Source organism: Babylonia areolata, chromosome 8 (assembly GCF_041734735.1).
Source record: "Babylonia areolata isolate BAREFJ2019XMU chromosome 8, ASM4173473v1, whole genome shotgun sequence".
Classification (NCBI taxonomy): Eukaryota; Metazoa; Mollusca; class Gastropoda; order Neogastropoda; family Buccinidae; genus Babylonia; species Babylonia areolata.
Genome location: NC_134883.1, coordinates 47,791,901 through 47,804,400, shown reverse-complemented (window position 1 = coordinate 47,804,400; position 12,500 = coordinate 47,791,901). Strand labels below are relative to the sequence as shown.

General features: G+C 46.5%; 1 protein-coding gene across 1 annotated transcript in view; it reads right to left on the bottom strand.

The window, feature by feature from the left end:
• Positions 1-12,500, bottom strand: part of LOC143284891 (PDZ domain-containing RING finger protein 4-like) — a 536,817-nt gene that overhangs the window by 492,869 nt on the left and 31,448 nt on the right. Inside the window, exon 2 of the mRNA XM_076592015.1 lies at positions 2,272-2,388. Coding sequence (XP_076448130.1) covers positions 2,272-2,388 — 117 coding nt within the window. The remainder of the gene's footprint in view (positions 1-2,271; positions 2,389-12,500) is intronic.

The following is a 12,500-nucleotide window of genomic DNA, read 5'->3' as shown; positions in this document are numbered from 1 at the left end:
GGTCATGTCGGCACTTCGGGTTTCTTGTCATATCGGCGGGGAACACGATAAACGTTTATGATATTGTGGACATTTTGGATATACATATATATATATATATATATATATATATATATATATGTGTGTGTGTGTGTGTGTGTGTGTGTGTGTGTGTGTGTGTGTGTGTGTGTGTGTGTGTGTGTGTGTGCACGCGTGTGTCTGTGTCTGTGTGCGTGTGTTTGTGTCTGTGTGTTTGTATGTGTGTTCGTGTTTTTTCCTTCATTTTTCTTCCTTTTATCCTTTTTGCCACATCGTGGGCGAGGACAGCCAGTAAAATCCTCGCAGACGTCTATGTTTAACCCTCGTTAATAAGGATGTTTGTCTTGTCCTCCCTCCCTCCACCTCTCTCTCTCTCTTTCTCTCCCCCCATCTCTCTCTGTAACAATGTACCACCTTTGGTAAAACAACTTCCAACAGGGAAAACCAGACTAGAATGGCCGAGGAGTGGGAGTGTGATGAGCAAGGGGGGGGGGGGGGGGGGGAACGGATGTGGAGGGCTGTTAGACAGGTGGAATACCGACAGAGATATTGTCACCAAAGTCAAAGAAAGAGCCATTTTGGTTGGATGGAAGTTTCCAACCTGCGGAATAACATCTCTCTTTTACACAGACGGCAAAGCAAACGTCAGCACGCAGTTGAAAACGACACCAGTGAAGAAATTTCCTCAGACCTGCAAGCAGGCAGCAGCCAACCAACCAATTTACCAACACATCAACCAAGCAGAGGAAGAGTTGCCCAACATGCTCCCAACCAATCAACCGACCAGTCAGTTGGACAGCCAACCAGCCAATCAACCAACCACTGAGCAATCCAGCAATTTGCAACCAACCAACCAGCCAGCCAACCAGTCAGTCAAACATGACCAACCATCAGACCACAAGGTGAAACATTACAGTACAACTGACATTCAACACACAACAAAGAAGGTAGCAACGGTAAATGAAATAATCATTTCGAAGGTGGAAAAGTGAGTGTCACACGTTCAACAGCCAAAGAAGAAAAGCATTAAATCAATGGATTTGTACACAAACCAGTACATTATCAGCTAACTTAGAGTGGCTTGAAAATAATAAGTGAAGCAAAGAAAGACAGAATATTATTTATTTTTAGTCTGTTCATCAAAGATGATGATATTAGAAGAAAGACAGTAGCCTCGTGAACGACCATTGTCTCTGGCTGATGCGGAGGACCTGATGCTAGTGTTGCTGGAAGAACTCCCCCATCTGTATCTTTCTGAGCACACCTGGCATGAGCTGTGGCGCAAAGGCATCACGCAGACTGAAAATCTTACACGAGCTTACGAACCAAACAAGCGTCGGAAGAGCACAGCCCAGGTTCAGCTGGAGGAGGCAGAAATATCAGCAACAAACTGCAGCAACTATGGCTGTGTTTCTGTCGGATGAAAGGTACAGACGTTGAGCTTCCTTTATTTGAGGGAGTTTCAGGGTTCGTTTCTGTGCATCCTGTATTTACTTGACTTATCGTACACATACTGATCGTGAAGCGCCGATGGTCCGAAGCTGTATGCCTCTGACTGACAAAGACTAGCAGTACTTGTTTGTTGCACAATGTGAGAACAGCTAAGACATCGCACTGTTTTCGAAAAAAAAACAAAAAAACAAAACAAACCCAACAACAACCGTATAATTCACTCCATTTAAGTATCGTGGAGATCAACCCGAACTTTACAGATTGAAATGTGCGACAAAAAGTAATACGATACAATGCAATACAATATAAGTGCAACTCAATACAACACAACATAATACAATACAACACAACGCAGTACAGCAAATTACAACACAACCCAATACAATACAGCAGAAAATATACAATACAACACAACACAATACAACAAATTACATTACAACCTAACACAATACAACATGATTATGCAATACAATACAATGTGTTAGGATCAGTCTCAATGAGCAGACAGGAAGCAGAAACACAGCACAACACAGCACAGCACAGCACAACACAGCACAGCACAGCACAACACAGCACAACACAACACAGCACAGAACACAACACAGCACAGCACACAGCACAAAACACAACACAGCACAACACAGCACAGCACAGCACAACACAACACACAGCACAACACAACACAGCACAGCACAGCACAACACAACACACAGCACAGCCCAACACAGCACAGCACAACACAACGAGTCAGAAGCAGCCACAGAGATGAGACAGGAGGCAGAAGAAAAGCCCCGGGCCTACCTTGATGATCCTGTCGTAGATGTGCAGTCCCTTCAGGTCCGCCGGGCCCCCCTCCCCGATGCGCGAGATGTAGATGCCCTCTGACCCCGCGCTGCTCTGGTTGTTGTTCTTCTCCACCTGCACACAGCGGTGACAGCGTTCATGGTCACCCACAGTGTTCATCCACCGTCACTTACAGCGTTCATTGTCACCCACATTGTTCATCCACCGTCACTTACAGCGTTCATTGTCACCCACATTGTTCATCCACCGTCACTTACAGCGTTCATGGTCACCCACATTGTTCATCCACCGTCACTTACAGCGTTCATTGTCGCCCACAGTGTTCATCCACCGTCACTTACAGCGTTCATTTTGACTTACAGTGTTCATCCACCGTCACTTACAGCGTTCATTGTCACCCACATTGTTCGTCCACCGTCACTTACAGCGTTCATTGTCACCCACATTGTTCGTCCACCGTCACTTACAGCGTTCATTGTCACCCACATTGTTCATCCACCGTCATTTACTGCGTTCATTGTCACCCACAGTGTTCAACCACCGGCACTCACAGTGTTCATTGTCGCCCACAGTGCTTATCCACCTTCACTTACAGCGTTCATTTTGACTTACAGTGTTCATCCACCGTCACTTACAGCGTTCATGGTCACCCACAGTGTCCATCCACCGTCACTAACAGCGTTCATTGTCACCCACAGTGTTCAACCACCGTCACTTACAGCGTTCATGGTCACCCACAGTGTCCATCCACCGTCACTAACAGCGTTCATTGTCACCCACAGTGTTCATCCACCGTCACTTACAGCGTTCATTGTCACCCACAGTGTCCATCCACCGTCACTAACAGCGTTCATTGTCACCCACAGTGTTCAACCACCGTCACTTACAGCGTTCATGGTCACCCACAGTGTTCATCCACCGTCACTTACAGCGTTCATTGTCACCCACATTGTTCATCCACCGTCATTTACAGCGTTCATTGTCGCCCACAGTGCTCATCCACCGTCACTTACAGCGTTCATTTTGACTTAGTGTTCATCCACCGTCACTTACAGCGTTCATTTTGACTTAGTGTTCATCCACCATCACTTACAGCGTTCATTGTCACCCACATTGTTCATCCACCGTCACTTACAGCGTTCATTGTCACCCACAGTGTTCATCCACCGTCACTTACAGCGTTCATGGTCACCCACATTGTTCATCCACCGTCACTTACAGCGTTCATTGTCACCCACATTGTTCGTCCACCGTCACTTACAGCGTTCATGGTCACCCACATTGTTCATCCACCGTCACTTACAGCGTTCATTGTCGCCCACAGTGTTCATCCACCGTCACTTACAGCGTTCATTTTGACTTAGTGTTCATCCACCGTCACTTACAGCGTTCATTTTGACTTAGTGTTCATCCACCGTCACTTACAGCGTTCATTTTGACTTACAGTGTTCATCCACCGTCACTTACAGCGTTCATTTTGACTTACAGTGTTCATCCACCGTCACTTACAGCGTTCATTTTGACTTACAGTGTTCATCCACCGTCACTTACAGCGTTCATTTTGACTTACAGTGTTCATCCACCGTCACTTACAACTTTCATAGATCGTCAGTTGGGATGTTCTTTGTGCGTCCGTTACAATGTTCATCTGTCGACACTTGCAATGTTCATATATAGTCATTTACAATCTTCGTCGATCGTAACTTTACGATGTTCATAATTATACTGTCACCCGCAATGCTCATCGCTCGCCGCTAACAAAGGTCAACTATTGTCGCTAACAATGTTCATGGATCATCACTTACAGTGTCCACAGATCGTAGCTTACAATGTTCATAGATCGCGTCACTTCCGGTGTCCATGCATCGTCACCTGTAATGTCCATTGATCGTTGCTGATATTTTTCATCGATCGTCAGCAATATTGCACAACGAATCGTCATTTATTACAGTGGTCATCGATCGTCAGTAATGTTGTACAACGAATCGTCATTTATTACAGTGGTCATCGATCGTCAGTAATGTTGTACAACGAATCGTCATTTATTACAGTGGTCATCGATCGTCAGTAATGTTGTACAACTAATCGTCATTTATTACAGTGGTCATGGATCGTCAGTAATATTGTACAACGAATCGTCATTTATTACAGTGGTCATCGATCGTCAGTAATATTGTACAACGAATCGTCATTAATTACAGTGGTCATGGATCGTCAGTAATATTGTACAACGAATCGTCATTTATTACAGTGGTCATCGATCGTCAGTAATATTGTACAACGAATCGTCATTTATTACAGTGGTCATTGATCGTCACAAACAATGTTCGTCTGCCGTCACTATATTGTTTATCGATTGTCTCTAACAAAGTTCATCGATCGCCACTTAGGATATTCACAGATCGTCACTTAAATGTTCATCTGTCGTCACTTACCATGTTCATCTATCTTCGCTAACAATATCCATAGATCGTCGCTTACATCGATCGTCACTAAGGGTGTCTTCAAAGCATCGGTTGCAATGTTCAGAGGCAGTCACCCATCGTGTTCATGGATTATCACATACAATGTTCACGCTTTATCCAACCTAATGACTTACAATGTTCACGCTTTATCCAACACAAAGTTCACAGGTGATCTCCTGCAACGTTCGGAGAACGCCACTAACAGTAACAATGTTTGAGCATCGTCAGCACCAGTGTTCATATATATATATATATATAGAGAGAGAGAGAGAGAGAGAGAGAGAGAGAGAGAGAAAATGTTCACAGATGTCAGATGCCATTGTTATACATTGTCACTCGCAACGTTTATACACGTCATCTTCACAGATCGCTGCGTAAAAAAGTTCACAGATAGCCACATACAGCGTTCATCGAAGGCCACTTATCAGTTCATATTCAGTCAGTTGCCATGTTCCTAGATCGCCATTTACATTGCAGACTCATCGTCAATTACAATGACAAGAGAACGTCACAGCAATGTTCATAGATCGGTATTTACAGTGTCCATACAATTCTATCATCATTTACAATGTTACTACAACGTTACTTGCAAAGTCGTCAATTACAATGACAAGAGAACGTCACAGCAATGTTCATAGATCGGTATTTACAGTGTCCATGCAATTCAATCATCATTTACAATGTTACAACGTTACTTGCAAAGTCGTCAATTACAATGACAAGAGAACGTCACAGCAATGTTCATAGATCGGTATTTACAGTGTCCATGCAATTCAATCATCATTTACAATGTTACAACGTTACTTGCAAAGTCGTCAATTACAATGACAAGAGAACGTCACAGCAATGTTCATAGATCGGTATTTACAGTGTCCATGCAATTCAATCATCATTTACAATGTTACAACGTTACTTGCAAAGTCGTCAATTACAATGACAAGAGAACGTCACAGCAATGTTCATAGATCGGTATTTACAGTGTCCATGCAATTCAATCATCATTTACAATGTTACAACGTTACTTGCAAAGTCGTCAATTACAATGACAAGAGAACGTCACAGCAATGTTCATAGATCGGTATTTACAGTGTCCATGCAATTCAATCATCATTTACAATGTTACAACGTTACTTGCAAAGTCGTCAATTACAATGACAAGAGAACGTCACAGCAATGTTCATAGATCGGTATTTACAGTGTCCATACAATTCTATCATCATTTACAATGTTACTACAACGTTACTTGCAAAGGTTAAAGATTGATCCTCATGATGTAACATGAACTGTCGTTTACAGATCACATTGACATTGTTCACAGATCGTCGCTTTCGATGTTCATATGTTCATGGAATGTCATTTGCAATTTTCGTACTACTTCATTTAGATTCACAGTTCAACACTAATAAACATTCATAGATCGTCACCCTGACTGGACACGAAATATATCATTTGAATAAGAATGAGTATGTCAAATACAAGATCCCTCTCTCCCTCTCTCCCCCTTCTCTCTCTCTCTCTCTCTCTCGAGGGCTGGATGTAAAAAAGCAGCTGTGCTTACTCCACTACCCTCGTTAAATAAAAATTCGTTTCGTTTCGTCTCTCTCTCTCTCTGTCTCCCTTCCCTCTCTCTCTCTCTCTCATTTCCTTTTCACTTATTTCTCCTTCAAACCCTCAGTATCCCATTTCTTCCTCTCTCCAATGCCAACAAAACCGAATTTCTTCCCTCACTCTACCCTCTCTCTCTCCCTCCTTCTCTCCATCCCCCACCCATTCATATATCCTTCTTTCTCATATCACTTCCTCTCTCTCCAGCTGACTCTAAAGTGAAAAACTCCACCCCCTCCTCTCTCTCTCCCCCCTTCTCTCTCTCTCTCTGTTGCTTTTTTTTCTATGTCTCCTCATTCTCTCTTTCATTCTATCTCTCCATCAGCGCACGCACTCAGCACTCAAGCGCGCGCGCACACACACACACACACACACACACACACACACACACACACACACACACACACACACACAAGCACGTGCGAATCGCCACGATAAATTTTCCGTTTCCAGACACACAGTTTTCCTCTCCAGATTGGAGAGAGAGGGGTTGGCAGCGGCGAACCAAAAGGATGTTTGGAACTCAAACACTCGCTCAACTTCGATTCGGTGTTCACGTTGAAGAGTTCGATATGAGGCCATCAGCTGTAATCCTCTCAAAGCCGCTACCTCGCTGCTGGGTCAACAAACACGGGGGGAAGGAAGGAGGGTTCCACGACAGTTGTATAAATCTTCTTTTTATGCACTGTCCCTACATGTTTTTTCCCCACCGTTAAACACACACACACACACACACACACACACACACACACACACACATCCTTCACCCTCTCCTCCGCTTCCCCCCACCCCCTTCTCTCTCTCTCTCTCTCTCTCTCTCTCTCTCTCTCTCTCTCTCTCTAACTTGGTTCCCTACCATCCATATGCAATAATTATATTGAAGTCGACACCTTTCAGAAATGTACTGCACTTGTCATGAAAGGAGCTGTTCGCCCTGAATCACCAAACAATTCAGTTTCTGTGCTGGTTCCAGTTCCAGTGCCAGTGTCAGTCACACACACACACACACACACACACACACACACACACACACACACACAGAGAGAGAGAGAGAGAGAGAGAGAGAGAGAGAGAGAGAAATAAACAAGCTGGCAAAGACCCTCATCAACAGCAAGACACTTGTTCATGCATGTGCAACAATGAAAGAGAGAGAAAGAGAGAGAGAACACACACACACACACACACACACACACACACACACAGCACACACACACATGCACACACACGCACACACTCGACCGCACGCACACACATACAACTTCACTTCCAAATACACACAGACACACACAGACACACACACACACACACAGACACACACACACACACACACACACACACACACACACACAATCCCCCCATCCTCCCACCCACTACCCCCCCTCCCACCCCCAAACCACACACACACGCCCAACCAAAAAACCCTGTTCAACCAAACGTAATCTCTTCTGTGGCAGGGGTGAAGTGATTGCCGTTTGAGTCATGGCCACACCGGGACTGTGCGGGCAAAGCGGGCTTGATCCCTTAATGGCGCAAAAGTGAACCGCCCTGGGACTGAATCACTTCCCCACATCCTCGGCAAGACCCCGCTAAGGCCGCGGTGTCAGGGACTGTCCATAGCGATGTCTTGATGCCACAAGAAGGGACAGAAGGGAAGAAGCAAGCAAACGGCCTTCCTCCTTCCAAAAACTGGCACTAATTTCGTTACCTTCATGTTCGCTTTATCTGGTTGGAGGGGGGGATGGGGGGTTGGGGGGGGGCGAAAATTGTAATTGCTTTTATGGAGTGTGTGTGTTGTGTGGGCGGGGGTGGGTGTGGGTGTGTGTGTGTGTGTGTGTGAGAGAGAGAGAGAGAGAGAGAAAGAGAGAGAGAGAGAGCGAATCCGTTGTTGTGTATGTCCAAGCGTCCGTCAGTGTTTCAGAGTTGCTATTTTTTCTTTGGAAATTTGAATTTCACACACACACACACACACACACACACACACACACACACACACACACACACACACACACACACACACACACACCACAGAAAACATACAACAACAAAAAGAGAAGAAAAAAAGAGAAAATTACAGGTTACACCCCCTAAATCTCTGTCACTGCCTCTTTCTTTCTCTCTCAAGCCCCCACCTTAACCCCCCCACACCCCCCCCCCCCCCAACACACACACTCTCTCTCGTGTGCTTGTCTTACCTCATTCTCTCAACACCATCCTTTACCCTGTTCTCTATCTCCCTTATCTTCTCTGTCTCTCTGTCTGTATGTCTGTATCTCTCTCTTTCTCTCTCTCTTTCTCTCTCTGTCTCACTCACTCTCTGTCTCTGTGCCCCCTTTAATTTCACACTCTCCGAACCCTGTCAGCGTGGTTTTGGTATGAAGGACAGCTGGAGATTTGGTATCAGAAAGGGATTTGCTGTGCTTTTTGGGGGGCTGGTGTTTCTTTTCTTTCTTTTTCTTTTCTTTTCTTTCTTTTTCTTTTCTTTTCTTGTGTGCGCGCGCGCGCGCGCGCGTGTGTGTGTGTGTGTGTGTGTGTGTGTGTGTGTGTGTCTGTGTGTGTGTGTGTGTTGTGTCTGTGTGTGTGTCTGTGTGTATGTGATGGGGTGGGGGCTAGGGGGAGGGGGTATTGCTTACTGGATTGCACGTCATTTCACGAATCGTTGAGCATCAGTGTGGCTCTGTCCGAAATATCATAATATTTTTCTTTTATTTATCTATGTTTTATTCATTCATTGCTCTTCTTTTCTTTCTTTCTTTTCTATCTTTTGTTTGTTTGTTTTCTATTCCCTTTTCTTTGTTGGTCCCCTGCCTTCTGTCTTCTTTCTATCTTTTCTGTTCTGTTCTTTGGCTGTTCTTTTTTTCCTCTTTTTTTCTTTCGGTCGTTCCTTCATCTTATCTTTTCCGTTCCCTTTTCTTTCGTTCTTTCTCCTTCCTTTCTTTCTCCTTCTCCTCTTTGTTTCTTCTATCAGTCTGAAATTTCACGGTCTGTAAAACTCACAGAGGTGCCAAACTGAGAAGAAAACATTTATCCATTTATCTATTTCTCTGTCTCTTTGTTTCTTCGTTTATTCAGGCTACAGATTTATTCATTGTCTGATTGTTTGTTTGTGTGTTTTCGCGTTCACGAATACATGGTTGTGATCGAATTCCGATTTGAATTGCGAAACAACAATCAACAGAACGAGACAAATAGCCGGGCAGACAGACAGACAAGACTCAGGCAGACAGGCACAGGCCGACAGACAGACAGCCAGGCAGGCAGGCAGGCAGACAGACAGGCAGGCAGACAGGCAGGCAGACAGGCAGACAGACAAGACTCAGGCAGGCAGACAGACAAGCACAGGCAGACAGGCAGACATACAGGCACAGGCAGACAGACAGACAGGCAAGACTCAGGCAGACAGACAATCACAGGCAGACAGACAATCACAGGCAGACAGACAAGCACAGGCAGACAGACACAGGCAGACAGACAAGCACAGGCAGACAGACAAGCACAGGCAGACAGACAGACAGGCACAGGCAGACAGACAAGACTCAGGCAGGAAGACAGACAAGCACAGACAGACAGACAGACACAGGCAGACAGACAAGACTCAGGCAGGCAGACAGGCAGACAGAGACCTTGCTGTGTGTGAAGCTGTCCACAAAAGGACGAGAAGGAAGGACAGCAAAGAAAGCACAGAAAGAAAGAGACAAACAACAAATTCAGTTTGGGAAAGAACGTCACGTGCGATTTGAGAGGGGGGTTTGTATTTGATTGGTTCTTCATTTATTTCATCATCTTTGTTTCCGTCTGTGTGTTTGCCTCTCATTCTGTCTCTTTCCGTCCTTCCGTCTGTCTGTCTGCCTGTCTGTCTGTCTGCGTGAGTCTTGTCTGTCTGTCTCTCTGGTTTCCAGTCAATTTCCATGTGCTTTTTGTGTATGACTGCAAATGTATGTGTGTGTATGTAAAAGTGTGTGTGTATGTGTGTGTGTGTGTGTGTGCGCGCGCGCGTGCGTGCGCAAGTGTGTGTGTGAGTGTGTGTGTGTGTGGAAGGGAGGGTTCGTATATGTGTATATTATGTGTGTGTGGTGATGTGTGCGTGTAAATGCGAGAGCTTTCGTGCCTGCATTGCACGCTCTCTCGTCAGTGGATAGGTGTTTGCGTGACATTGGAGGCAGTGGAATATATATTTTTAAAAAAAATTTAAGGGATTAAAATAAAATAAAAAACGTGTGGCGGGACCAGTGTCAGAATCAGTGCAAGGGTCATTAGATGTCTCCTCCCTCATTGAGCCTGACGGGTCCCCCCCTCCCCCCTCCACAGCACACCCACTCATCCTACCCCCTCATCCTAACCCCCTCCCTCACACACACACAGCCAACAAATCCCACACCCGGGCAGGGGAGGAAGGGGTGTGGGGGTGCGGGGGAGGGGATGTTCTGCCCAATTTGCCGCGTCCCAAATCTCCCCGAAAATCGTGTTAAATCCCTCGCTACCTCCTTCGTCTTCCAGGCTTTTTGGGTTTGATTTTTTTCCCCCGTTTCTCTCTACCACATTCTCCCTTTTTCTTCTTTTTCTTTTCTAGGGAAGTGAAGTTGGCTAGTTACAAAAAATATTTTTTGGAAGAGCTATGGAAACTGGCTCCATCATTTTTTTAATTCTGTCTCTGTCTCCTCTCCAGGTCACCTCTCTCTGTCTCTTCTCTGTCTCTGCCTGTCTGTCTGTCTGTCTCTCTGTCTCTCCTTCTCTCTGTCTCTGTCTCCCTCTCTCTCCCTTTCCCCCTCTCCCTCCCCGAGAATCATGTCCCCTCCCTCCTCTCCACTTCATTCTGTATTTCGCTCTCAGTCTCTCCCTCACAGTCACATTAGCCCCCCCGCCCGCCCCCCCCTCCCGCCCCATCTCCTCTCCGTCCCTCCCTCCTCTCTCTCTGTTTCTTTGTCCCTTCCCCCCACCCCACCCCATCTCTTTCTCTCCACCCTAATACACTTCATTTTTGTATTTCTCCCCCTCCCTCTTTCTCTCGTTCCCTGAGAATCCTCACACACACACACACACACACACACACACACACACACACACACACATTCTCTCTTCCTCCCTCCCTCCCACCCTTTCTCCATTTCATTCTGTCTTTCACTCTCATTCTCTCCCTGACAATCATAGTGTTCCACCCCCCCCCTCTCTCTCCTTCCCGCCCTTCCCTCCTCCACCAAACACCCCCCTCTGCCCCCCCCCCGCACCCCCCCCCCCCTCCCCTGTTGTATCCAACCCTGTTGAGGATCTCGTGTAGCGCCGTGTCTGAAGGAAACCTCACGTATGCTGCCGTCCGACTTCCTGACCTGTGGCACCGGGAGTCCCCCCGTCAATGGATGCCAGGCCCGTGCCGGTGAATCATGCAGCTAAATACATTGCCGTCATCCTCCGAACACACAGCCCGCCACGCACATGGTCACACAGGCACGGAAACAGTGAGGGAAAGAGTGTGGGGGTAGTAGGGGTGAGGGAGGGAGAGAGAGACAGGGAGGGAGGGAGAGAAGGTGGAGACAGACAGACAGACAGACAGCGAGTCAGAGAGAGTCAGAGAATCAGAAAGAGAAAGAAAGATGAACAGAGGAGAAAGAGAGAGGGTTGTGGGGGTGGGGGTGGGGGGTGGGGGGGGGGGGCCGAACGCTGAACGACTTTAATCACCCAAGCCAACGGCCCCTATCATGACAACTGTGAGAATGTACATAAAAGAAAGGCAAAAATCAGTTCAGAATCAGTTTCATTCAAAAATAAGAGAGAGAGAGAGGGGGGGGGAGATAGACAGGGAGAGTGACAGAGAGAGAGAGGGGGGGAGATAGACAGGGAGAGTGACAGAGAGAGAGAGGGGGGAGACAGACAGGGAGAGTGACACAGAGAGAGGGGGGGGGGGAGATAGACAGGGAGAGTGACAGAGAGAGAGAGGGGGGGAGATAGACAGGGAGAGTGACAGAGAGAGAGAGGGGGGGGGAGATAGACAGGGAGAGTGACAGAGAGAGAGAGGGGGGGAGATAGACAGGGAGAGTGACAGAGAGAGAGAGGGGGGGAGATAGACAGGGAGAGTGACATAGAGAAAAAGAGAGAGAGACCAGGGGGAGTGACAGAGAGAGGGGGAGAAAGAGAGATAGAGAGAAAGAGAAAGAAAGAGAGACA